At 44.0% G+C, this 25216-nt stretch overlaps 1 protein-coding gene across 3 annotated transcripts in view; it reads right to left on the bottom strand.

The window, feature by feature from the left end:
* The window catches only part of LOC137641411 (UTP--glucose-1-phosphate uridylyltransferase-like), a 49807-nt gene that overhangs the window by 13044 nt on the left and 11547 nt on the right, over positions 1-25216 (bottom strand). For all 3 annotated transcript variants that reach the window (XM_068373943.1, XM_068373941.1, XM_068373942.1), the window contains exons 4-5: positions 21774-21917; positions 259-385 (exon numbers count right to left, since the gene is read on the bottom strand). In XM_068373943.1, the coding sequence (XP_068230044.1) occupies positions 259-385; positions 21774-21917 (271 nt within the window). The remainder of the gene's footprint in view (positions 1-258; positions 386-21773; positions 21918-25216) is intronic.

The following is a 25216-nucleotide window of genomic DNA, read 5'->3' as shown; positions in this document are numbered from 1 at the left end:
AAAAAAAATGATATAATTATGTAGAAAAGATATATAACGTGATGGGGTAAAAAAGAAGGTAACCTTTTTTCTCATGAACACTCATTGCACATACATGATAAGAGTCGCTGTCCCAGAACTGAATGGTAGCTTAAATATGAGAACAAATTATGCCGAGAGAGAAGACAGTTTAGGCATTTCCTATTACATATCAACAAGGTACTAAGCTATAAATTTTGGTTTATATATCAAAATGTACAGATTTGCAAGTGAATTTACCTTTGATACATTTTCTTCCAAAACTGGAGCACTCACAATAAGAGAGCATTCTTTGTGTAGTTTTTCCAAACTATTGAATTTGGATATCATTGAGTGTAAACTAAAATCTTCTTTCAGCAAAGTATCTCTGAAAAATAAAACATAAGGCATAAATTCCATTGCAGTAAATACAGTACTGTATTGATATGACGTTACATTCAAAACTACATCCATAGCTGCAAGAGATGATTTATAATGCATGCTATATTTTTCAGCTGCATTTTAGTTTTAAAAATACAGGTAAAACAAAACTAGATTTAATATATGCCAAAAGTTTCATGAACCCTTTAAATCTATAATCATAACTGCAAAAGACAATCTATAATGCATAAGATCTTATTTAAGTAAAAGGTTAATTTTCTAGTTTTCGAAATATGATATTTTAATTATAAAATAAATTTTTGAATATACTTACCCGGTGAATATATAATAGCTGCTGCTCCAGCGGCTCGACAGAAAAACACACAAAAACTCGCGAGCGATCGCTATGAAGGTTGCGGGTGTGCCCACCAGCGCCAACTATCGGCCAGATACCGCATATGCATGTAAACAAGCCTCAATTCTTCTCGTCCCGCTGCGTCTCTATTGGGGAGGAAGGGAGGGCCTTTAATTTATATATTCACCGGGTAAGTATATTAAGAAATTTTTTATAATTAAAATATCATTTTTAAATATTTAACTTAGCCGGTGAATATATAATAGCTGATTCACACCCAAGGTGGTGGGTAGAGACCAGAGTTAATTAAGTTTACAGCGTATATGCTTAGAGTTTTTGACAGTTATAATACTGTATAACAAAACCCAAATATATAGGTACCTGGTAAGGAAGTTGACTTAGACGATTACTCTGCCTTGTAAGTCTTCCTCACGAAGCCCAGCGATCCTCTTAGGATGCTGAAAGACTCCCAGGAGCTGAAGTATCAAGGGCTGCAACCCATACAAACAGGACCTCATCAAACCCCTAATCTGGGCGCTCTCAAGAAATGACTTTGACCACCCGCCAAATCAACCAGGATGCGAAAGGCTTCTTAGCCTTCCGTACAACCCAAAAAACAATATTAAAAACATTTCAAGAGACAGATTAAAAAGGATATTGGAATTAGGGAAGTGTAGTGGTAGAACCCTCACCTACTACTGCACTCGCTGCAACGAATGGACCCAGTGTGTAGCAGTCCTCGTAAAGAGTCTGGACATCTTTTAAGTAAAATGACGCGAACACTGACTTGCTTCTCCAAAAAGTCGCGTCCATAATACTTTGCAGAGATCTATTTTGCTTGAAGGCCACGGAGGTTGCTATAGCTCTAACTTCGTGCGTCTTAACCTTAAGCAAACATCGGTCTTTCTCATTCAAGTGAGAATGAGCTTCTCGTATTAAAAATCTGATAAAGTATGACAAAGCATTCTTTGACATAGGCAATGATGGTTTCTTAACTGAGCACCATAATGCCTCAGATTTACCTCGTAATGACTTAGTACGAGCTAAATAGAACTTAAGAGCTCTAACAGGACATAATACTCTTTCCAGTTCGTTGCCTAGTACGAGCTAAATAGAACTTAAGAGCTCTAACAGGACATAATACTCTTTCCAGTTCGTTGCCTACGATCTTTGATAAGCAAGGAATATCAAAAGATTTAGGCCAAGGACGAGAAGGCAGTTCATTTTTGGCCAGGAAACCAAGTTGAAGTGAACAAGTGGCTTTTTCTGTAGAAAAGCCGATGTTCTTACTGAAGGCATGAAGTTCACTGACTCTTTTAGCCGAAGCCAAGCACACTAGGAAAAGTGTCTTGAGGGTGAGATCCTTCAGGGAGGCTGAATGTAATGGCTCAAACCTGTCTGACATGAGGAACCTTAGGACCACGTCTAAGTTCCATCCAGGAGTTGCCAAACGACGTTCCTTAGAGGTCTCGAAAGACTTAAGGAGATCTTGGAGATCTTTATTGTTGGAAAGATCTAAGCCTCTATGCTGAAAGACCGAAGCCAACATGCTCCTGTAGCCCTTAATCGTGGGAGCTGAGAGGGAGCGAACCTTTCTCAGATGTAAAAGAAAATCAGCGATTTGGGCTACAGAGGTACTGGACGAGGATACAGATGCTGACTTGCACCAGTCTCGAAAGACTTTCCACTTCGACTGGTATACTCTGATGGTAGAAGCTCTCCTTGCTCTTGCAATCGCACTGGCTGCCTCCTTCGAAAAGCCTCGAGCTCTTGAGAGTCTTTCGATAGTCTGAAGGCATTCAGACGAAGAACGGGGAGGTTTTGATGGACATTCTTTACGTGGGGCTGACGTAACAGATCTACCCTTAGAGGAAGACTTCTTGGAAAGTCTACCAGCCATCGAAGTACCTCGGTGAACCACTCTCTCGCGGGCCAGAGGGGAGCAACCAACGTCAACCTTGTCCCTTCGTGAGAGGCAAACTTCTGCAGTACCTTGTTGACAATCTAGAATGGTGGGAATGCATATAAGTCCAGATGAGACCAATCTAGGAGAAATGCGTCTATGTGAATTGCTGCTGGGTCTGGGACTGGAGAGCAATAGATTGGAAGTCTCTTGGTCATCGAGGTGGCAAAGAGGGCTATGGTGGGTTGACCCCAAGTCGCCCAAAGACTCTTGCACACGTCCTTGTGGAGGGTCCATTCCGTAGGAATTACCTGACCCCTCCGACTGAGACAGTCTGCTAAGACGTTCAAGTCGCCCTGGATAAACCTCGTTAACAGGGAGATGCCTCGATCTCTTGACCAAATGAGCAGGTCCCTTGCGATCTCGTACAGCGAGAGGGAGTGGGTGCCTCCTTGCTTGGAGATGTACGCCAAGGCTGTGGTATTGTCGGAGTTGATCTCTACCACTTTGTTTCGAAGGAGACTTTCGAATTTCATCAAGGCCAAGTGGACTGCCAAAAGCTCCTTGCCGTTGATGTGCATGCTCCTCTGACTTGAGGTCCACAGACCTGAGCATTCCCGACCGTCCAGGGTCGCACCCCAACCCAAATCCGACGCGTCTGAGAATAGTACGTGGTTTGGGTTCTGAACTGCTAGAGAAAGTCCCTCTCTCAAACTGATATTGTTGTTCCACCATTTCAGGCATGCCTTTACTGGTTCGGAGACCGGGATTAAGACCATCTCTAACGTCTTGCCCTTGTTCCAGTGAAAGGCTAGATGGAACTGGAGAGGTCGAAGGTGTAGTCTTCCTAGCGAGACAAACTGCTCCAGGGATGATAGAGTTCCTACTAGACTCATCCAATTCCTGACTGAGCACCGTTCTTTCTTCAACATTAGTTGGACTTTGAGCAGGGCTTGATCTATTCGGGTGGCAGACGGAAAAGCCCGAAAAACTGGACTGCGAATCTCCATCCCTAAATACAGTATAGTTTGGGATGGAATCAGCTGGGACTTTTCTAGGTTGACCAAAAGTCCCAATTCCTTGGTCAGATCCAATGTCCAATGAAGATCCTGCAGACAGCGATGACTGGACGAAGCTCTGAGAAGCCAGTCGTCCAAGTACAGGGAGGCTCGGATTCCCGATAAATGGAGGAATTTTGCCACATTCCTCATAAGCCTCGTAAACACGAGAGGAGCAGGACTTAGGCCAAAGCACAGGGCCCGAAACTGGTATACCACATTCCTGTAAACAAACCTCAGAAACGGTTGGGAATCTGGGTGTATAGGAATGTGGAAGTACGCATCTCGTAGGTCGAGAGAGACCATCCAGTCTCCCTTTCTGACCGCTGCTAAGACTGACTTCGTGGTCTCCATAGTGAACTTTGTTTTCGTAACAAAGACGTTGAGCGCACTGACGTCTAGCACCGGTCTCCAACCTCCTGTCTTCTTTGGGACTAGGAAGAGACGGTTGTAAAACCCCGGTGATTGAAGGTCCGAGACTTTCACCACCGCTCCCTTCTCTAGCAACAGAGACACTTCTAGGTTTAGGGCTTGTCTCTTTGACTCCTCTCGGTACCTGGGAGAGAGGTCGATGGGGGTTGTCGCTAGAGGAGGTTTGCGTACAAACGGAATTTTGTACCCCTCTCTGAGCAACCGAACAGACTGTTGGTTTGCGCCCCTCTTCTCCCAGGCCTGCCAGAAGCTCTTCAATCTGGCTCCTACTGCTGTCTGAGGTTCTGGGCAGTCAGACTCTGCCACGTGAGGACTTGGCTCCTCTCTTCTTTCCTCTCTTTCCCTCGGCACGAGTACTTCCCCTGCTGGGAGCTCTGCCACGAAAGGGCGGGATAAATCTGGATGCCGGAGTGTCGATCCTGGGTCTTACAGCAAATGATGTAGAAGGAGTCCCCTTGCGAGCAGAGGACGCCATCAAGTCATGGGTGTCCTTCTGCACAAGCGAAGAAGCTATGTCCTTAACCAATTGTTGCGGAAACAAAAACTTTGATAAGGGAGCAAAGAGCAGTTCTGATCTCTGACAGGGAGTAACTCCTGCCGAAAGAAAAGAGCAAAGGGACTCTCGCTTCTTTAAGACTCCCAACGTAAAAGAGGAGGCGAGCTCATTGGAACCATCGCGGATGGCTTTATCCATACATGACATTATCAGTAAGGAAACATCTCTATCAGCCGATGAGATTTTCCTACTTAAAGCTCCCAATGACCAGTCAAGGAAGTTGAAAACTTCAAAGGCCCTGTATACGCCTTTCAGCAGATGGTCAAGGTCCGAGGAGGACCAACTAATCTTCGAGCGTCTCATGGCTAGGCGGCGGGGAGAGTCTACGAGGCTTGAGAAGTCACCCTGGGCAGAGGCAGGGACTCCCAAGCCGAGAACTTCTCCCGTGGCATACCAGACGCTCGATCTAGACGAGAGCTTAGACGGAGGGAAGGCAAAGGCCGTCTTCCCCAAACTCCTCCTGGTATCCAACCAGCCGCCTAAAAGTCGTAAAGCTCTCTTGGAAGAGCGAGAGAGTACTAGCTTAGTAAAGGCTGGCATGTTAGCAGGTAAGCCTAGAGCAAACTCAGACGGTGGCGAACGAGGAGCAACAGTGACAAAGTGATCGGGAAAAAGCTCCTTGAAAATTAACATGACTTTCTTAAAGTCCATTGAAGGAGGAACCGTTCTAGGTTCGTCTACATCCGAAGGATGATCATCATGATGAGGGTCAGCAACGTCCTCATCTGAAGGATCTTCATCCGACAACTGCTGAGTGACAAGCAAAGGGGTTGGCAATGCTTGACACGCAGAGTCCACACACACTGGTGCATTAGTAGCAGTCCAGGACGCTACGTCATGTAACTGCTTAACAGCCTGACTGTCAACAACAACAGGAGCGGGAGGACGCTCGACGTCAACTCAAGACTGTTTTGACTGCCTAGACTGAGCAGTCAAAACAACTCTAGACTGCGGTGGTTAACGCTCAGCGTCAAAACAAGTCAACTCCGCTGGTTGGCGAACGTCCTGAACGTCAACAAGAGCATTAGGAAGTGGCTGAACGCCCATATGCGGCTGAAAGTCAACACGTGACTGCATCGAGTGAGGCTCTACAAAGCGTGATTGACGTGACTTAGCAACGCCAACGTCAACAGGACGAGCAAAGGCTCGTTTTGGCGGCTGAAGGCCAGGATCTCGATTAGCTAAGCGGCGAGGATCATCGTGAACCTTTTCGGCAGAATAGTCTTCCATAAGGGAGGCGAGCTTGATCTGCATGTCCTGCAGTACAACCCATTTAGGATCAACGGGAATGGGTGCGGTAACAGACGGGGTTAACGTCTGAGACGGCACAACCTTGCCTACACTAAGACTCTCTGAGCCTGTGTAACGTTGCTGCTTAGGTGGCGAGCAGTCTTCCGATGACTGCAAAGGGTCAGAGCTGTCCCAATGGCTACAACCAGGATGCTGGACCTCTCCTGAAGGGACCGACTTTCGCTTAAGGGGCCTAGAAACCTTGCTCCACGGTTTCTTATGCGAAAAGCCTTCGGATGACGAGGAGAAAATGGTCTCTCTCGTCTTATGGTAGGGGCGATCTTGATGAGACATGCCTGTTACCATAGAGGGAACGTCTGTTCGCTGATCAAGGCCTCTCGAACCCATAAGTCGTACGACATTACTTCTCCCCTGGGCTTGGAAGCTTGCAAGAGGTCTCGGACTAGGCGAACGACAGGCACGAACAGACGAACCCTCGGTCGCAACACTGAAAACACTTTGCGCACTAATCACTTTCCCACGATTTTCCGCTGTGGCACTCTGACACTTTAGCTCTTTAACGTCAGCCATGAGTTGATTACGATCTGTAGCTAACGACTCAACTCTTTCACCCAAGGCATGAATGGCACGTAACATGTCTCGCATTGATGGTTCCTGAGTGCCAGTAGGGGGTTCAGGCACAACCACTACAGGGGAAGGATTAGGTTCAGGGGCATGGGGAGAGGACAAATCTACTGATCTAGAGGAACTCCTCCTCACCCTATCTCTCTCTAGCTTACGAGAATATTTGTCATATTCGAGCCAATCGAATTCCGAAAGGCCCACGCATTCCTCACACCGATCTCCTAATTGACAGGTTTTACCCCGACAATTAGAACACACAGTATGTGGGTCGAGAGAGGCCTTTGGAAGACGCCTATTGCAATCCCTAGCATTACACTTACGAAATCTAGGGGCTTGAGAAGCGTCAGCCATTTTGAATTAGTCAAAGAAAGTCCAAAAAACAATCCAAGTCATCAACAATTAAATCTGTCCAACAAAGAGTTCAAGAGTTTAAGTTGAGGAAAAACACCTGCACTGCGAAAGCTCAAACCAAAATGAAGTACTTCACCAAATATGTTGAGAAAACTCCAGGTTATACAGCGAGTATTGATACGTCTTGTCGTTAAGGCCGACAGAGAAGAATTGAGGCTTGTTTACATGCATATGCGGTATCTGGCCGATAGTTGGCGCTGGTGGGCACACCCGCAACCTTCATAGCGATCGCTCGCGAGTTTTTGTGTGTTTTTCTGTCGAGCCGCTGGAGCAGCAGCTATTATATATTCACCAGCTAAGTTAAATATTAAAAAAAAAACCATTTTCCAAAACAAACTCATCAGCTACACTAGGTCATATTCGTTGTCTTTACAAATCCAAAATAAGATAAACTATTGGGTGAATAACAGGAACAGTCTTGCTTCCTTATTGATCCTTGGCCCATAGCAGGTGAGAGCATGACTTCTTTAATGGCTTAGCCTTATACTGTAATTTCCACTGAAGACCCCATGTACTGTATACGCCACAAAGCTCTAAGACTTGCGAGAAGGCATACCTATAGCATCACATATTCTTACGCTTCAAATCCTTCTACTAGAAGACACGCAAGAAAGCAGACCTATAGCCTCGCAAATCTTACACCTCAAAGCCCCCTATTAGAGAGTTAGTGAAGTCAACGGGATTTACATTCCTTTCTATGCATTACAGGACTAAATTACCTTGACGTAGTAGAGGTTGAAGGTTGATATTATGCAGGGTCTGGCGATGACTTCCACTGCCACAGGTGAAAAGGCCCTAGTTACTGACCAGATAAAATCTACAAATGTAAGCTGCAAAATTTCTAAATTTCCAAAACTGCAGCTGATAAAGCAACTCTTTCCATAATATCTAGCTGTGACAAAAAAAGTACTCAGTCATAGTGAGGTTCCTAGGCACTCATTTTTTAGAGGGAACTTGCCTGACAAGTCCATAAAGAGAGATAGCATACACATCCAGGTTGATACTGGGAAGCACCAGCATATATTCTATATGGTATGCATTATAAAAGGGATTTTGACGAAGGAAAAATCTATTTCTGGGGAGAGACCTGTGACGCCCGGTGAAAAGGGTCCTTCTTACACTTTTCTAATATAAATCTTCCAAATATACTAGAGAAAGCTAAAGCATGGAATGCAGAGGTTACAACCCTCGCGCGAACACCTTGTTGGTGTCGTGTATTTATTAAGGGCGTGTGGAAACCACTATTCACAGGCTGTCTTCCATTTAGATAATCCCTTCATCAAAGGGGAGGGCCGTGACAGGCCCTAGAGAATACAGTTGGGCTACGCCACCGACATCTACTACTCGCGCTCTCCAGGTCATCCTTCTGTTTTGGACTTGCCCGCAAAGTTGATAAGTTTTTGCCCAGTGATTTTCGGAAGTGATTGTCGTTAATTCAACATGACTGACGTGCTACTTCACCTTTACCAATGTTAAGTACCATAGTTTGTTTTGACAGTTTATTTCAGTACCGGGCATTTGTTCCTTTTCCAGTAATGTGGATTTTATTTTTGGAAGAGGTTGGCCTGCCTCGGTATCGGCAGCCATTTTGGGTGTTGTTCGCTTCGGTAGATTTTCAAGTTAATTTTGCCCATCTGGTACTCTGTCATCTAGGTTATATCACTTACGTTTTATGACCAATATTATTATCATTATCTATTATTGGTTTTTACTATGGTATATATTTGCTAGCAAGTCCAATTTAGACCTACGAAGAATAGCGATTTAGTCTTTGTTATAGTTATGTTCACACCTCAGGAAGTACAATTTGTTACGTTGCTGCTATTCTTCGTTCTTGGTTTCAATTACTAAGAAAAAAGCAATCAAATTTATTATTTTTCTTATTTTATTGTGTGATGTTAGTTGTTATTATGTAACCTTGAGAGCGTGAGCATAGTGTGCTCGTTTTGCTGTTTCTACAGTTATGACTTACCCCTTCTCTCGTTTTCTTTATTAAGCTCGAGTAAGAGAGGTGGATTTCCCGTTTTCCGTTTTTATACGATCACGAATTATTCTTGCCTCCTCTTATTCTCCGAGTTGATGATATTACGTTTAATGATATTCTATTACTGTTAATAGAGCTAGCACTATTAATAGGTTACGTTAGTGTATGAGTCATTATTTGGGGTTGCTTTATGCCTACACCCTTAGCTCCGCCTTGAGTTATACTCCGCTATAATGGATACTCATTAGGTGTGAACTAGTCAGATATTTGGAGTGCAACGGTCAAATCCAGCACTCAGACTCCGGCTGCGGCCTTTTGCACACGAACCTTTGTCATGATTGATCACAATTACATTATTACGGTCCCTTTTTTCATCGAATCTCCGGCTTCACTGGAGATAACACAGGCATTCAGTATGGAGGAATGTTATCATACCGATGAGGGTCACGATTTCACGATGACGGACCTTTGTCACGGGTTCTCCGGTACAAACAGAGATCAATCAGACGATCAGAACCGGAGTTAACATTTTGACCAATCAGACGATCAGAACCAGGGTATGAACCCTTTTTCAAGAATAATCACAATATCATTATTACGGTCCTTTTCATCGAATCTCCGGCTTAACCGGATATCGTACAGGCGTTCAGCATTGAGGTTAATATTAGATTTCCTTTGATGTTCACATTTTCACTATGACGGACCTTTGTCACCGGATCTCCGGTGGCAACAGAGATCATTCAGACCACAGGCGGCCAATCTTTTGTTTTAGCTGTAAAGGAAAGGATTTAACATGAATACAAAGTAAACTGTACTTACTTTAATGACACTTTGAATTTGCGTTGGTAATATTCATTAGCTATTCTTGAAAATCCTAATGAAAATATATGAACATAATTAGCAATTTTAAAGAAAAGTCATTCAATTTACTATCTTTGGGTATAGTGCGACACTGTAATCATGAAATGCGCCACTGTTGGCGCATGAGCCATAGGTTGGCCACCCCTGACTCAGACGTTCATAACCGGGGTTAACATTATTTTACCGATGAGGTTTATAGTTACATGTTATGTGGTTACTGGATATTAGTATTCTATCGATTCATCTGTTCACTGACCAGAGTCTCAAGGAACAGTAGATAGCCTCTCATGGCATGATTGGTTTCGACCTGGCTTTTCATTAGAAGGGGCTAACGTTCGGTTCCAAGAACTGAGTGAAAATTTATTTCTATTTGAACACGATGTTGTATGGATATTTATCCATATTTATACATAGTTAGAATTAAATATATGCATAAATATAGGCATAATTAATCTATTTCTATTTGAACACGATGTTGTATGGATATTTATCCATATTTATACATAGTTAGAATTAAATATATGCATAAATATAGGCATTTTTATTAGTTATACGGCTGATCCCAGCCCATGAATAGGATCACTAACCAGAGTTTCAAGGAACATCCAGACTTATGTCCCCTTTCTTTTACAGAAGGTCCGCTCTGCTACGAGCTGTCCTCACTACTCCGGACCCATGATGTAAGTTGGTTCTAATATGTTTCCTTTTGGTATCCTTTGGCGATGATTTAATTTGATCCGGATTAATGTATGCATTGCTTATTGAGGAGAACGGTCTTCTCCTTCATCACTAATCCCCTCACTTCTTTCAGGATGATGATGAATCTCTCCGGCCTGCAAGAGAGGCTCTCCGCCCTTGGGTATCAAGGTTTGGAAGGAATGCTCCATCTAGAGGTCCCTATCTCCTCGGAGTGTCCTCTCTAAGGTTGAACGTCGACCCCATGGACGGGCAGGTAGGTGGGGATGAGTTTTGAGCCTTCAGCTTTGCAATTACCTGCGTCACCGACCTTGGACCCTCAAAGGATCCTGATGTTCATGTTACCTTGCATAAAACCGTGACTGCTAAAAGCAACACATTCTAGGGAAAGCCAAGGGGCTATGACAGAGCTCAAAGATATGGTGGTGAGTCGGATCCGTTCAGGAACTCGGATGACTCCCCCTACAGCCCCAGGCGTATCGAAGTAACCTCCTTCGATAAAAACAACGCATAGATATTTGCCTTGCATGTTCCATATATAGATGGTACCATAACTCTGGATGGCATAGACGTCCGCACTCTGGGGGACCTAGAATTTACTCTCAGGGACTAGAATTCCCATTCAACGGATTCGTTCGATTGAAAGAGATTGCCTTGGTTAGGTTAGACAAGGTACCGAAGGCAACGGTATTATTTCCTAAAGGGCAGGCCCGATCTGTCTGGACCAGGATGTTGTCGGTCTGGGGGGTACGATAATTCCAAGCTCACCCCACACAATGGGGAATACGCCATACCTACAGCTGCTCTCATTGTTGCCTTGCCTATTATGGATGAATGGACAGGTCTTACTATTCAAACTGACAAAGAAGGTTCGGCCATACCGGCTCTTAAAGAGCCGGACCCCAGCTCGGGGAGACCCTAGCCTCGATTTATCCCAATGAGACTTTGTTTTGGATATTCAGGAAGAACCAATCTCTGCCCTTCCAATTCGACCTACACGTTTGGTGGTCTGATCGGGTTAGTTGTGGGAAATACGTCCTGTCTGAGGCCTCTATCAGACAGGAATCGAGCAGGCTGATAGTTCCTCCTGATGAGGTAAAACCCTCTTCCCTCAGGAGGAGGTGAACAAGGTTCTACAAGATGATACGAGAGCAACCCAAAATTGCAGGAAAGGCGGGGCCTCACTGCCAGAAAGAAGGTCAAAGACAAAAAGCAAGCTTTCTTCAAGAAGAAGCAGAGAGTTGCCTTCTACAAAACGAACCGGGGTCACTGCCATCAATAGTCAGTTACCCACTCGACATCACAGTCTTCCTCTGATTCGACGGCTATGCATCCGGATCCCCCTAGGTTCACTCCCTCACAACGAGGTAGTCCCGGTAGGGGAGAGACTTTACCACTTTCAAGACCATTGGACCTTCGGTCCATGGGCTCATAGCATAATCTCTAAAGGTTTGAAGTGGAAATGGCCACAAGGTCCTCCTCCTCCATGAGTGACCCTCTCCCAGAAATCCACTCCCATCCTGAAAGAGTACACCACAGAATTACTCAAGAAGAAAGCAATCAAATGGGACCGATCACCGAAGTTCCAAGGCCGCCTGTTCACAATTCCGAAGAAAGGCTTGTCGGCATTGAGACTGGACCGGGACTTGTCAAAGCTAAACTCTTACATTCTCTGCGGCAAGTTCCGGATGATGACTATCTCTCAGGTACGGGCCTTACTTCCCCGTGGGGCCGTCACCACCTCTGTCGATCTTACCGACGACTATTATCATGTGCCTATAGCTCGAAACTTCTCTTCTTATCTGGGTTTCCGCCTAGGCAGGAAAGCCTTTGCGTTCAAGACAGGCTCTTCAGCCTCAACATTGATCCCAGGATATTCACAAAACTGGGAGAGACAGTGTTAGATCCACTCAGGAACCAAGAGATACAGATCATGGCTTGTCTGGACGGTTGGCTCGGACACACCTGGCCCAAGCAGCGACTACAAGGAATATGTCATTCCCTAACCAGTGTGTATAATAATATGGCAAGTCTTACCTCCAAAACACTTTACATGTTCACTGATGCATGGTAATATAAAAAGTACAATAGCTACGCATTGCACTACACAAACGCAGCACTATATAAGTGGCATACACAACTAACATAAGGTAACATATTAAATATAAAAAAAGAAAAAAAGTTTACAAATCGGTAGGTAGGTAAGTTGGCCAGGGCACTATCCACATGTTGCGATTTATCGCTAGAGAGTTATTGGGTCCTTTGACTGGCAAGACAGTACTACATTGGATCTCTCTCTCTCTGGTTACGGCTCATTTTGACTTTGCCTACGCATACACCGAATAGTCTGGCCTATTCTTTCCACATTCTTCTCTGTCCTTATACATCTGAAAACACCGAGATTACTAAACAATTCTTCTTCGCTCAAGGGTATTAACTACTGCAATGTAATAGTTCAGTTGCTACGTACTTTCCCCTTGTTAAGGTTAGAAGAGACTCTTTAGCTATGGTAAGCAGCTCCTCTTGGAGAAGGACACTACAAAATCAAACCCTTGTTCTCTAGTCTTGGGTGGTGCCATAGCCTCTGTACTATGGCCTTCCACTGTCTTGGATTAGATTTCTCTTGCTTAAGGGTACACTCGGGTATGCTGTTCTAGCTTATTTCTCTTCCTCTTATTTCTTTTAAAGTTTTTATAGTTTATAAATGAAAGGTCTAATTTAATGTTGTTACTGTCTTTAAAATATTTTATTTTAATTGTTTATTACTTCTCTTGTAGTTTATTTCCTTATTTCCTTTCCTCACTGGACTATTTTTCCCTGTTGGAGCCCTTTGGCTTATAGCATCTTGCTTTTCCAACTAGGGTTATAATAATAATAATAATAATAATAATAATAATAATAATAATAATAATAATAATACGGTAATAATCATTATTATCATGGGGAGCAAACAAATGTAATTGACACTCACAGAATATTACCAGTCAAAAATACACTAAAACCTGTCTATGGAAATCAATATCCATAACAATACCGAAGTCCAAAATAGAAAAATATACATGAAATTACAAAAAAAAAGCAATATGCTGAAAATCATACTAGAATACAGCAAGCAACTGCATATAAGTGTTATTCTTATGGTAAATTAATGTTTAACTACTTGCGTAGCAGTACCACAAAGCTAGTGACCTAGAGGAAGACACCATGAATGGACAAGTGCCTACTAATGCACAGAAATTACACTTTTATCAGTAAAAAATAGAGGGTTGGGCATGAATGTAAAGAGAGTTCTATATGAGAAAGTGATTGTACCAACTGTGATGTATGGATCGGAGTTGTGGGGAATGAAAGTGATGGAGAGACAGAAATTGAATGTGTTTGAGATGAAGTGTCTAAGGAGTATGGCTGGTGTATCTCGAGTAGATAGGGTTAGGAACGAAGTGGTGATAGTGAGAATGGATGTAAGAAATGAGTTAGCGGCTAGAGTTGATATGAATGTGTTGAGGTGGTTTGGCCATGTTGAGAGAATGGAAAATGGCTGTCTGCTAAAGAAGGTGATGAATGCAAGAGTTGATGGGAGAAGTACAAGAGGAAGGCCAAGGTTTGGGTGGATTGATGGTGTGAAGAAAGCTCTGGGTGATAGGAGGATAGATGTGAGAGAGGCAAGAGAGCGTGCTAGAAATAGGAATGAATGGCGAGCGATTGTGACGCAGTTCCGGTAGGCCCTGCCACTTCCTCCGGTGCCTTAGATGACCGCGGAGGTAGCAGCAGTAGGGGATTCAGCATTATGAAGCTTCATCTGTGGTGGATAATGCGGGAGGTTGGGCTGTGGCACCCTAGCAGTACCAGCTGAACTCGGCTGAGTCCCTGGTTAGGCTGGAGGAACGTAGAGAGTAGAGGTCCCCTTTTTGTTTTGTTTCATTGTTGATGTCGGCTACCCCACAAAATTGGGGGAAGTGCCTTTGGTATATGTATGTATGTATCATGAATTCAATCTTGGATAATGTTTACAGTCAAAAGACTAGAGGGGCACTAAGTAGAGTGCACACCTTTGCAGTGACAGCTTATTTCTCAACCTTGACCTTTGGCCTTCACATGTATTAAATGGCGTGGATTTTCATACACTCACATATGAAGTCTCCGTGACAACGATGTCCAAACTTATGGCTGATTATGTGAATTGGACATTTTGCTTGACTGTGACCTTGACATTTGACCTTGAGCTTCCAAAATTTAATCATTTCCAGGATTTTACCTAACAGTTAATCCCTTCAAGTTTCAGTACTCTAAGATCAAAATTGTGGGCAGGAAGCTGTTCACAAAAAAACACACACACACAAACACATAAACAGGGGGCAAAACATAACCTCCCTCCATCTTCATTGGCATAGGTAATTAAAAGGTCATGCAGCACTGAGAATAAAATCTGGGAAAATCTAAAGACCTGTTGAGACCACTGCAGACCCATGGACGTCGAGATGGGAGCAGCGATAGCTAACTGATTCAGACACCACTAATATGGGCATACTGTATACAAGCCCTTGGTTGTGATGCAACAGCTAAAAAATGATATTTTCATTATAAAATAAATTTTTGAATATACTTACCCAGTGAATATATAAATAGCTGACGTCTCCGACGGCCCGATAGATTCCAAAAAACTCGCGAGCGATCGCCATGAAGGTTGCGGGTGTGCCCACCAGCGCCGACTATCGGCCAGATACCGCATATATTTCTCAACCACTCCAGTTCTTCTCAGTCCGCAGGGTCTCTATCGGGGAGGAAGGGAGGGCCTTTAATATTATATATTCACCAGGTAAGTATATTCAAAAATTTATTTTATAATGAAAATATCATTTTTAAATATTAAACTTAGCCGGTGAATATATAAATAGCTGATTCACACCCATGGTGGTGGGTAGAGACCAGTATTATCACAATAAAGGCGTATATGCTCAAGAGTTTTTGACAAATATTTCATAAAAACAAACTTAAGTATAGGTACCTGGTAAGGAAGCTGACTCTGATGATCACTCTGCCTCATTAGTCCGCTTTCCTCACGAAGCCCAGCCATCCTCTTAGGATGCTGAAAGACTCCCAGGAGCTGTTATATCCAGGGCGAACACCCCTATAACAGGACCTCATCAATACCCTTAATCTGGGCGCTCTCAAGAAACAACATTTGACCACCCGCCAAACCAAAAAGATTGCGAAAGACTTCCTAGTCTTCCGTACAACCCAAGACAAGATTACAGTAAAAACATTTCAAGAGAAGATTAAAAGGATATTGGGATTAAGGGAATGTAGTGGTAGAACCCTCACCCACTACTGCAATCGCTGCAACGAATGGACCCAGTGTGTAGCAGTCCTCATAAAGAGTCTGGACGTCTTTCAAGTAAAATGAAGCTCCTCCAAAAGGTCGCGTCCATAATACTTTGAAGGGATCTATTTTGCTTAAATGCCACCGAAGTCGCTATCGCTCTCACTTCGTGAGCCTTGACCTTAAGCAAACTACGATCCTTCTCACTTAAATGAGAATGTGCCTTCCCGGATTAAAAATCTAACAAAGTAAGATAACGCATTCTTAGACATGGGCAATGAGGGCTTCTTAACGGAGCACCATAAAGCCTCAGAACAACCTCGTATTGGTTTAGTTCTAGATAAGTAAAACTTAAGAGCTCTAACGGGGCACAGCAGTCTTTCAACTTCATTACCTACGATCTCCGAAAGACTAGGTATTTCAAAAGATTTAGGCCAAGGACGAGACGGAATTTCGTTCTTGGCCAAAAATCCAAGTTGAAGAGAACATATGGCTTTATTTGTCGAGAAGCCGATGTTCTTACTAAAAGCATGGATCTCACTGACCCTTTTAGCCGAAGCCAAGCTAACCAAGAAAAGGGTCTTGAGGGTAAGAGCCTTCAGGGAGGCTGAATTTAAAGGCTCAAACCTGTCTGACATTAGGAACTGTAGGACCACGTCTAAGTTCCAAGTAGGAGTTGAAATACGACGCTCCTTAGAGGTCTCGAAAGACTTAAGGAGGTCTTGGAGATCTTTGTTATTCGAAAGATCCAAGCCTCTATGTCTGAAAACAGATGCCAACATGCTTCTGTAGCCTTTAATGGTGGATGCAGAGAGGGAGCGACCGTTTCTCAGATACAGGAGAAAATCCGCAATCTGCGCTACAGAGGTACTGGAGGAGGAAATAGAGGAGGACTTGCACCAATCTCTAAATACCTCCCACTTCGACTGGTAGATCTTGATGGTAGAGGATCTTCTAGCCCTCGCGATCGCTCTAGCTGGCTCCTTCGAAAATCCTCGAGAGTCTTTCGATAGTCTGAAGGCAGTCAAACGAAGCGCGGGGAGGCTTTGATGAAGTCTCTTTACATGAGGCTGCCGTAAGAGATCCATCCGCAAAGGCAGACTCCTTGGAACGTCTACCAGCCATAGAAGTACCTCTGTGAACCACTCTCTCGCGGGCCAGAGGGGAGCAACCAACGTCAACCTGGTCCCTTCGTGAGAGGCGAACTTCTGCAACACCTTGTTGAGGATCTTGAACGGTGGAAAGGCGTACGCGTCCAGGTGAGACCAGTCCAACAGAAAGGCATCTATGTGGGCCGCCTCTGGATCTGGGACTGGAGAGCAATAAGTCGGGAGCCTTTTGGTCAGCGAGGTCGCAAAGAGATCGATGGTGGGTTGACCCCAAGTCATCCAAAGACTCTTGCACACATCCTTGTGGAGCGTCCACTCTGTAGGGATCACCTGACCTCTCTGACTGAGACAGTCCGCCAAGACGTTCAACTTCCCTTGGACGAACCTCGTCAAAAGCGAGATATTTCGATCTTTTGACCAGATGAGGAGGTCCCTTGCGATGACGAAAAGAGCGTGGGAGTGAGTGCCTCCTTGCTTAGAGATGTAAGCCAAGGCCGTGGTATTGTCTGCATTCACTTCTACCACCTTGTTTCGAAGCAGACTCTCGAAACTCGTCAGTGCTAAATGGACTGCCAACAGCTCCTTGCAGTTGATGTGAAGGCTCCTCTGGTCTGCCGCCCAAAGACCCGAGCATTCCAGACTGTCCAGAGTCGCTCCCAAACCCAAATCCGACGCGTCTGAAAATAACACATGGTTTGGGTTCTTGACTGCCAGAGACAGACCTTCTCGAAGTCTTATATTGCTGTCCCACCAGGCCAGGCAAGTCTTGATTGGTTCGGAGATCGGAATTGAGACCGCCTCCAAAGTTTTCTCCTTGTTTCAATGGGATTCTAAATGGAACTGGAGAGGGCGTAGGTGAAGTCTCCCTAGAGAGATAAACTGTTCCAGGGATGAAAGCGTCCCTAGGAGGCTCATCCAGCTTCTCAAAGAGCAACGGTCTTTCTCTAGCATGAGACGGACTTTGAGCAAAGCCTGCTCGATCCTGTTGGCAGACGGAAAAGCCCGAAAAGCTAGACTGTGTATCTCCATCCCCAAATAGAGAATCGTTTGAGAGGGAGTCAGCTAAGACTTCTCTATGTTCACCAATAGGCCCAACTCCTTCGCAAGATCCAAAGTCCACTGTAGGTCCTGCAGACAGCGATGACGGGACGACGCTCTGAGTAACCAGTCGTCCAGGTACACGGAGGCTCTGATCCCCGACAAATGTAGGAACTTTGCTACATTTCTCATGAGCCTCGTAAAAACAAGAGGAGCAAGGCTGAAGCTGAAGCACAGTGCTAGGAATTGGTACACCACATTCCTGTATACAAACCTTAGATAAGGTTGAGAGTCTAGATGTATCGGAATGTGGAAGTACGCATCCTGCAAGTCGAGAGAGACCATCCAGTCTCCCTCTCTGACTGCTGCTAGAACGAATTTGGTAGTCTCCATCGTAAACTTTGTTTTGACAACAAAAACGTTGAGAGCACTGACATCCAGCACTGGCCTCCAACCTCCTGTGTGCTTTGGAACTAGGAAGAGACGGTTGTAAAAACCTGGGTATTGAAGGTCCGAGACTTTCACCACCGCCCCCTTCTCTAACAACTGAGACACCTGCAGATGTAATGACTGTCTCTTCGACTCCTCTCGATACCTGGGAGAGAGGTCTATCGGATTGTTTACTAGAGGAGGTCTCCGTACAAAAGGGATTTTGTAACCCTACTTTAGCAACAAAACAGACTCCCGGTCTGCACCCCTCTTCTCCCAGGCCTGCCAGAAGTTGGTCAATCTGGCCCCTACTGCTGTCTGAGGACGTGGGCAGTCAGACTCTGCCACGGGAGGACTTAGATCCTCTCTTCTTACCCCTCTTATTATCGGCACGAGAGCCTCCCTTACTGGGAGCTCTGCCACGAAAGGGCGGGATAAACCTTGTCGCTGGAGTATCAAATTTAGGTCTGTTGACATAAGAGGACGAAGGTACAGCTTTACGAGCAGACGTGGCCATCAAATCATGAGTATCCTTCTGTACAAGAGACGCTACGATATCTCTAATAAGCTGCTGAGGGAACAGGGCAGAAGACAATGGCGCAAAGAGTAGTTCTGACCTTTGACAAGGAGTGACACCTGCAGACAGGAAAGAACAAAGAGTCTCTCTCTTCTTAAGCACTCCTGCTGTAAAAGTAGCAGCGAGTTCATTAGAGCCATCTCTAATAGCCTTGTCCATGCAGGACATAATTTGAACAGAGACATCACGGTCTGCTGACGAGATCTTCCCCTCAAGGCTCCCAGCGACCAATCCAAAAAGTTGAAAACTTCAAAGGCCCGATAAATTCCTTTGAGGAGATGATCTAGGTCTGAAGAGGACCAGCAAACCTTCGAGCGTCTCATGGCCAGACGACGAGGAGAGTCTACGAGGCTTGAGAAGTCTCCCTGAGCAGAGGCAGGCACTCCCAAGCCGAGAACTTCTCCCGTGTCATACCAGACGCTCGCACGAGAAGCCAGTTTGAAAGGGGGAAAAGCAAAAGCTGACTTCCCCAAATTCCTCCTGGTCATTAACCGGTCGCCCAATAAACGCAAAGCTCTCTTAGAAGAGCGAGAGAGCACTAACTTTGTGAACGACGGAGTCGAAGACGCTAGGCCCAGCGTGAACTCCGATGGGGGCGAACGAGGAGCAGCAGACACAAAATGATCAGGAAAGAGGTCCTTAAAAATAAGCATGATCTTCTTAAAATCAAGAGAGGGCTGAGCAACCTTAGGCTCCTCTCCATCCGAAAGAGTCCCCAAAGGAACATCAGTTGGAAGGAGATCAACGACTTCCTCATCCGACGGAACTTCATCCGACAACTGCCGAGTCTCGCGATACGGAGAGACATGCCGAGGAGGCAACGCTTGACAGGCTATGTCAACATGCGACGAAGCCGCAGCAACAGCTGAGGTAACGACGTCACGCCGAGGCTGCAAAGACTGAAAGTCTTGTGACTGACAAACAACAACAGCCTGAGTAGATTGCCGTTCGACATCACGTCGGGACTGCATTGACTGCAGGGTCTGAGCAGGAAAAACAACACCCGACTGCGGTGACAGACGTTCAACGTCACGTCGAGGCAACGGAGTCGGCCGACGAACGTCAGTATGGGGCTGCGGCGACAGCTGCTGAACGTCACCTTGAGACTGCGGCAAAAGGGGTTCCACGTCACGTGACTGACGTGAATGACGAGGAACACGATCAGAACCGCGTTAACAGCACTGGAAACGTTAGCGCTAACATCATAAGGACGAGAAAACACTCGTTTAGGCGGCTGAAGGCCAGAGTCACGCTTGTCGGACTGGCAAACCGCAAGCAAAGGATCTTTACGAACCTGCTCATGCTCGTAAACCTCCATTAAAGATGAAAATTTAGACTGCAAGTCCTGCAGGACAATCCACTTCGGGTCAACGGGAGTCGGAACGGGCCGTGACGTCGGCAACGTCTGTGCATGCAAATCATCGCACCTAACGAGACCCTCGGACTCTGTGTCACGCTTTCGCTTAACAGGCGAACAGCCATCCGATGACTGAAAGTGGTCAGAGCTGCCCCAATGGCCACAGCCAGGACGCTGGACCTGTCCTGAAGGGACTGACTTGCGCTTTAAGGGTCTAGAAACCTTACGCCAAGGTTTCTTATGCGGCAAGTCGTCGGAAGATGAGGAGAACTTAGTCTCCCCCGTCTTATGGTAAGGACGTTCTTGATGAGAAACGTCTGATACCATAGAGGGAACGTCTTTACGTCGGTTTACACCTCTCGCTCCCTTAAGTCCTACGACATTCCTTCTCCCTGGTGCAGGGGAGCCTGAAAGAGGTCTCGGACTAGGGGAGCGACAAGCACGAACAGACAAACCCTCGGTCGCAACACTAAACACATTTTGCGCACTTTCCACTTTACCACTTTGATTTTCTACTTTACCACTTCGACTCTTTAACAACTTAACATCGGACATAAGCTGGTTCCTGTCTGAGGCTAAGGTTTTAACCTTCTCACCTAATGCATGAATAGCTAAAAACATATCGCGCATTGAAGGTTCATGAGTGCCAATAGGGGGTTCAGAAACTACCACTACGGGGGAAGGATTAGGTTCAGGGGCATGGGAGGAGGAAAATTCTAAAGATCTAGATGAGCTTCTCCTCACCCTATCTCTTTCGAGCTTACGAGTATACTTTTCATACTCTAACCACTCGAATTCCGATAAAACCACACACTCCTCACACCGATCTCCTAATTGGCAGGATTTACCCCGGCAATTAGCACAAACAGTATGAGGGTCGATAGAGGCTTTCGGAAGACGTTTGTTACAATCTTTCGCACATTTGCGATATACAGGAGAAGGGTCAGCCATTATGAAAAGCCAGAGAAAATCCAAAGGAAAGCAAAGTTCATCAACAAAAAACAAAAATCAAAAAAGGTTTCAAGAGTTTTATTGAAGGAACACACCAACACAGCGAAAGCTAATAAAACCCAAAACAAAGTACTTCACCAATTCGGTAGAAAACTCGAGGTCTAGAGCGAGCGGAACCAATGTTGTCGGTGACACCGACAGAGAAGAACTGGAGTGGTTGAGAAGTATATGCGGTATCTGGCCGATAGTCGGCGCTGGTGGGCACACCCGCAATCTTTATGGCGATCGCTCACGAGTTTTTTTGGAATCTATCGGGCCGTCGGAGACGTCAGCTATTTATATATTCACCGGCTAAGTTTAATATTTAAAATATACTTCTCCACTACAGGTTTTTACTTCCTCACTGTATGTCAGTTCTGGAGAATTTGGATTTTCAAAACTTGCTAAATTGCAAATAAACAAAAATGTTACATGTTACCTTACCCAGCTACAAATAAGACATCTTCAGTACATTTCTCAACACCTATTTGCATACATGATATGGCTCCTGATCGCTCTTCATTGCAATGTGATCCATCCTCGACAATTGTAATTCTTCTCTCGAAACTCTCAGCCCATTTGTCAAACCTACAATATAAGAGAAGACATGACAGCAATTAAGTAGAAGGAATATAAAATGGAATATAAAAGGCACTTCCCCCAATTTTGGGGGGTAGCCGACATCAAACAAATGGGACAAAAAAGGGGACCTCTCCTCTCTACGTTCCTCCCAGCCTGACAAGGGACTCAACCGAGTTCAGCTGGTACTGCTAGGGTGCCACAGCCCACCCTCCCCCGTTATCCACCACAGATGAAGCTTCCTAATGCTAAATCCCCTACAGCTGCTACCTCCGCGGTCAACCAAGGCACCGGAGGAAGCAGCAGGGCCTACCGGAACTGCGTCACAATCGCTCGCCATTCATTCCTATTTCTAGCACACTCTCTTGCCTCTCTCACATCTATCCTCCTATCACCCAGAGCAAATGTAATGGTAGGAAAAGGAATACCAGAGGCACCGTTTATCGATTGATATCGAGTTGGATAATTAGCAAAATTAGCAGTCAGTTTCAGTTGGAGAAGGTCAAAATATGACTCTGTAATTAAAACATGTGAGTTTGATAAGAAATAGAAGCCAATAACATATAAGTGAAATAGGAATGAATAATAGATCACAGTTAATAACATCAAAATGGAGTGTTTATAGAGAATAAAATAAATCAAAGGAATGGGTTTGTTATCTCCAAGGACATTTTCTAGTACAAAAATGTATATAAGAATAAATACAAACAGTGAGTGGTGGTAGGATAGTATTAGAGGGCGAGTCATAAAAAAATTATATTCCCTGAAGTACAGTTACATGAAAGAAGAGATACAGAAAGTCCCAACTTACAAAGATTCGACTTAGAAACCTTCGGAGATACAAACACAAATCCAACCGAAATTATAACTCTGATATTATATCAAAAGGTTTAAAGGTCACTCATGAATGGCAGAGGCAAGGGACAGTGACATTGCCCTAGCAATCAGGACAATGCCCTAGAGACCGACCATATATTATATGATCAGCGCCCAAGCCTCCTCTCCACCCAAGCTAGGACCAGAGAGGGCCAGGCAGTGGCTGCTGATGACTCAGCAGATAGACCTAAAGGCTCCCCCAAACCCCTCAACCTTAGCTCACAAGGATGGTAAGGTTGCAGACACTAATGGCACTAACGAGTCTGAGCGGGACTCGAACCCCCGACTGGCAAACACCAGGCAGAGACGTTACCAATCAGGCCACAGCAACCCCAAATGAAATGCTGTAATAAAGCAATATCATATAATTCAATGCGGTACGCAAGACAACGTTTGTAATATGAAATGGGACTAATTGTCAACCTTTGCAACTGAAAACCATAGGCGCGTAAGTTAGCTGAAGCCTGCCCTAGGCCAAAATTTACAAACAATTCTTCTTACAAACACTCTTGGAACCTACCAAGTATATAAGTTGAGACTTTCTGTAATCCTGCTCTAGCATAGCAAAGAGAAAGTGAGTAAGAAAATGTAGGATACACTGGAGATTTAACTATAAATCTTTTCAAAAACTTTCAGTGTTATTTTATATGAAGAGAAAGTTTTTATTATCTAAGGGATCTTGGAATAAAATAGTATGTAAATGTACAGATGTTCTCTGAAGAGGAAGCAAGTCCTGTATTGATGGATTATTTAAAGAGAGTTGCAGAATAGGAAGAAAAATCTGAATGATGCAAAAGAGGAAATATTCAAATGTAAATTTGAAAAATATTATGAAAGTATTTGCTAAGGATGCAAAGTGAGCAACTGAGAGATTGAAGGACAGAAAGAGGACAAGTTAATGGGAAAGCAAGTGAAATGTTGAGGTAGAGTTGTGAATTTGTGATTGCAGAGCTGTCAACGGTGATTAAATATATCTGGAAGAGGCAAAATTTAAATTTGAAACTTGATCCAGATTTATAAAATTCATTAAATTAGATTTAACCATTTCTCGCTCTTCTAATATATCATATACAAATCATGTACCATGCTCTTCTACTGTCTTGGGTTAGAGTTTTCTTGCCTGAGGGTACACTCGGGCACACTATTCTATCTTATTTCTCCTCCTCTTGTTTTGTTAAAGTTTTTATAGTTTATATTGGAGATATCTATTTCAATGTTACTCTTCTTAAAATATTGTATTTTTTCCTTATTTCCTTTCCCCACTGGGCTATCTTCCCTGTTGGAGCCCCTGGGCTTATAGCATCCTACTTTTCCGAATAGGGTTGTAGCTTAGTAAGTAAGTAAGTAATAATAATAATAATAATAATAATAATAATAATAATAATAATAATAATAATAATAATAATAATAATAATAATAATAATGTATTAGGCTAACAAGATACTATGAGTACCTGGTTTCCATGTCCTAAGAACCAACAAAGAAAGGGCCTACCTATCCAAGATTAACATTGTCCCTCAAAGCTAAAAGAAAAAAAAAAGTAGCAGATTTCCTTGATCTTTCCATGAGATCTCATATGAACCTAACCCTTTTTTGAAGCTTAACACAGTCCTCATTGTGCTTGCTAAAGTATTGTGCTACTCATGCCTTGAAGAAGGGGATTCTGGAAAAGTAAGACACTTCAAAAATTCTATGGTGCAACATTTAGGATCTCTGTCTCCACTGTAACACACAGATTCAATCTGGCATCAGCAAATATCTTCTTGAAGCTAGTTTTAGCTCCTATCATTTTGATAGAGAGAGGAGGAGGGGTAGCACAGCCTTTTCTATAAAATTTAAAGGTGTTTTCAAAGAGAAACTTATAAGAACTCTGGGTAATCGTTCTTATAAACTTTCTAAGCATAAACAATAACTGGATTGGCCCTGCTTAGTATCCCAACAGAGGTAAAAAAAAAAATATCAAGTATAGAGTATATGACCCTAGTAACCCTATACAAGAGCAGGAGCAGATGTGGCACTGGGTAATATTGGTATGATAGAACCTTTATTGATAACAGCAAAGATGCTACAGCTATAGAGACCAACACTGATGATTCATCATTAACAGAAGTACTGTACTGTACTATCATCAGGTTAACTCCTATAATTCCCCTTGATGAACAAAGTTCACTGACCTCCAGACCATTCTGGCAAAGACAAAGACTTGGTGATGCCAAGTAAACAAAGCTTACCCTGACAATGCATAACTCGCGTGGGTTTTTTGTCAATGCTCGCCATGTAGAAATATGTTAACCTATTATACATTTTTCATGACCTTATAATGCCAAGCAAAAAGTCATATGATATAAGCAATAAATAAAAATGGACAAAATGTTATTTTCATTAGTAAAATAAATTTTTGAATATACTTACCCGGTGATCATATAGCTGTC

This window comes from Palaemon carinicauda, chromosome 5 (genome assembly GCF_036898095.1).
Source record: "Palaemon carinicauda isolate YSFRI2023 chromosome 5, ASM3689809v2, whole genome shotgun sequence".
NCBI classification, from domain to species: domain Eukaryota; kingdom Metazoa; phylum Arthropoda; class Malacostraca; order Decapoda; family Palaemonidae; genus Palaemon; species Palaemon carinicauda.
The sequence above is the reverse complement of the archived record's forward strand: the minus strand, read 5'-3'. Positions and strand labels throughout refer to the sequence as shown.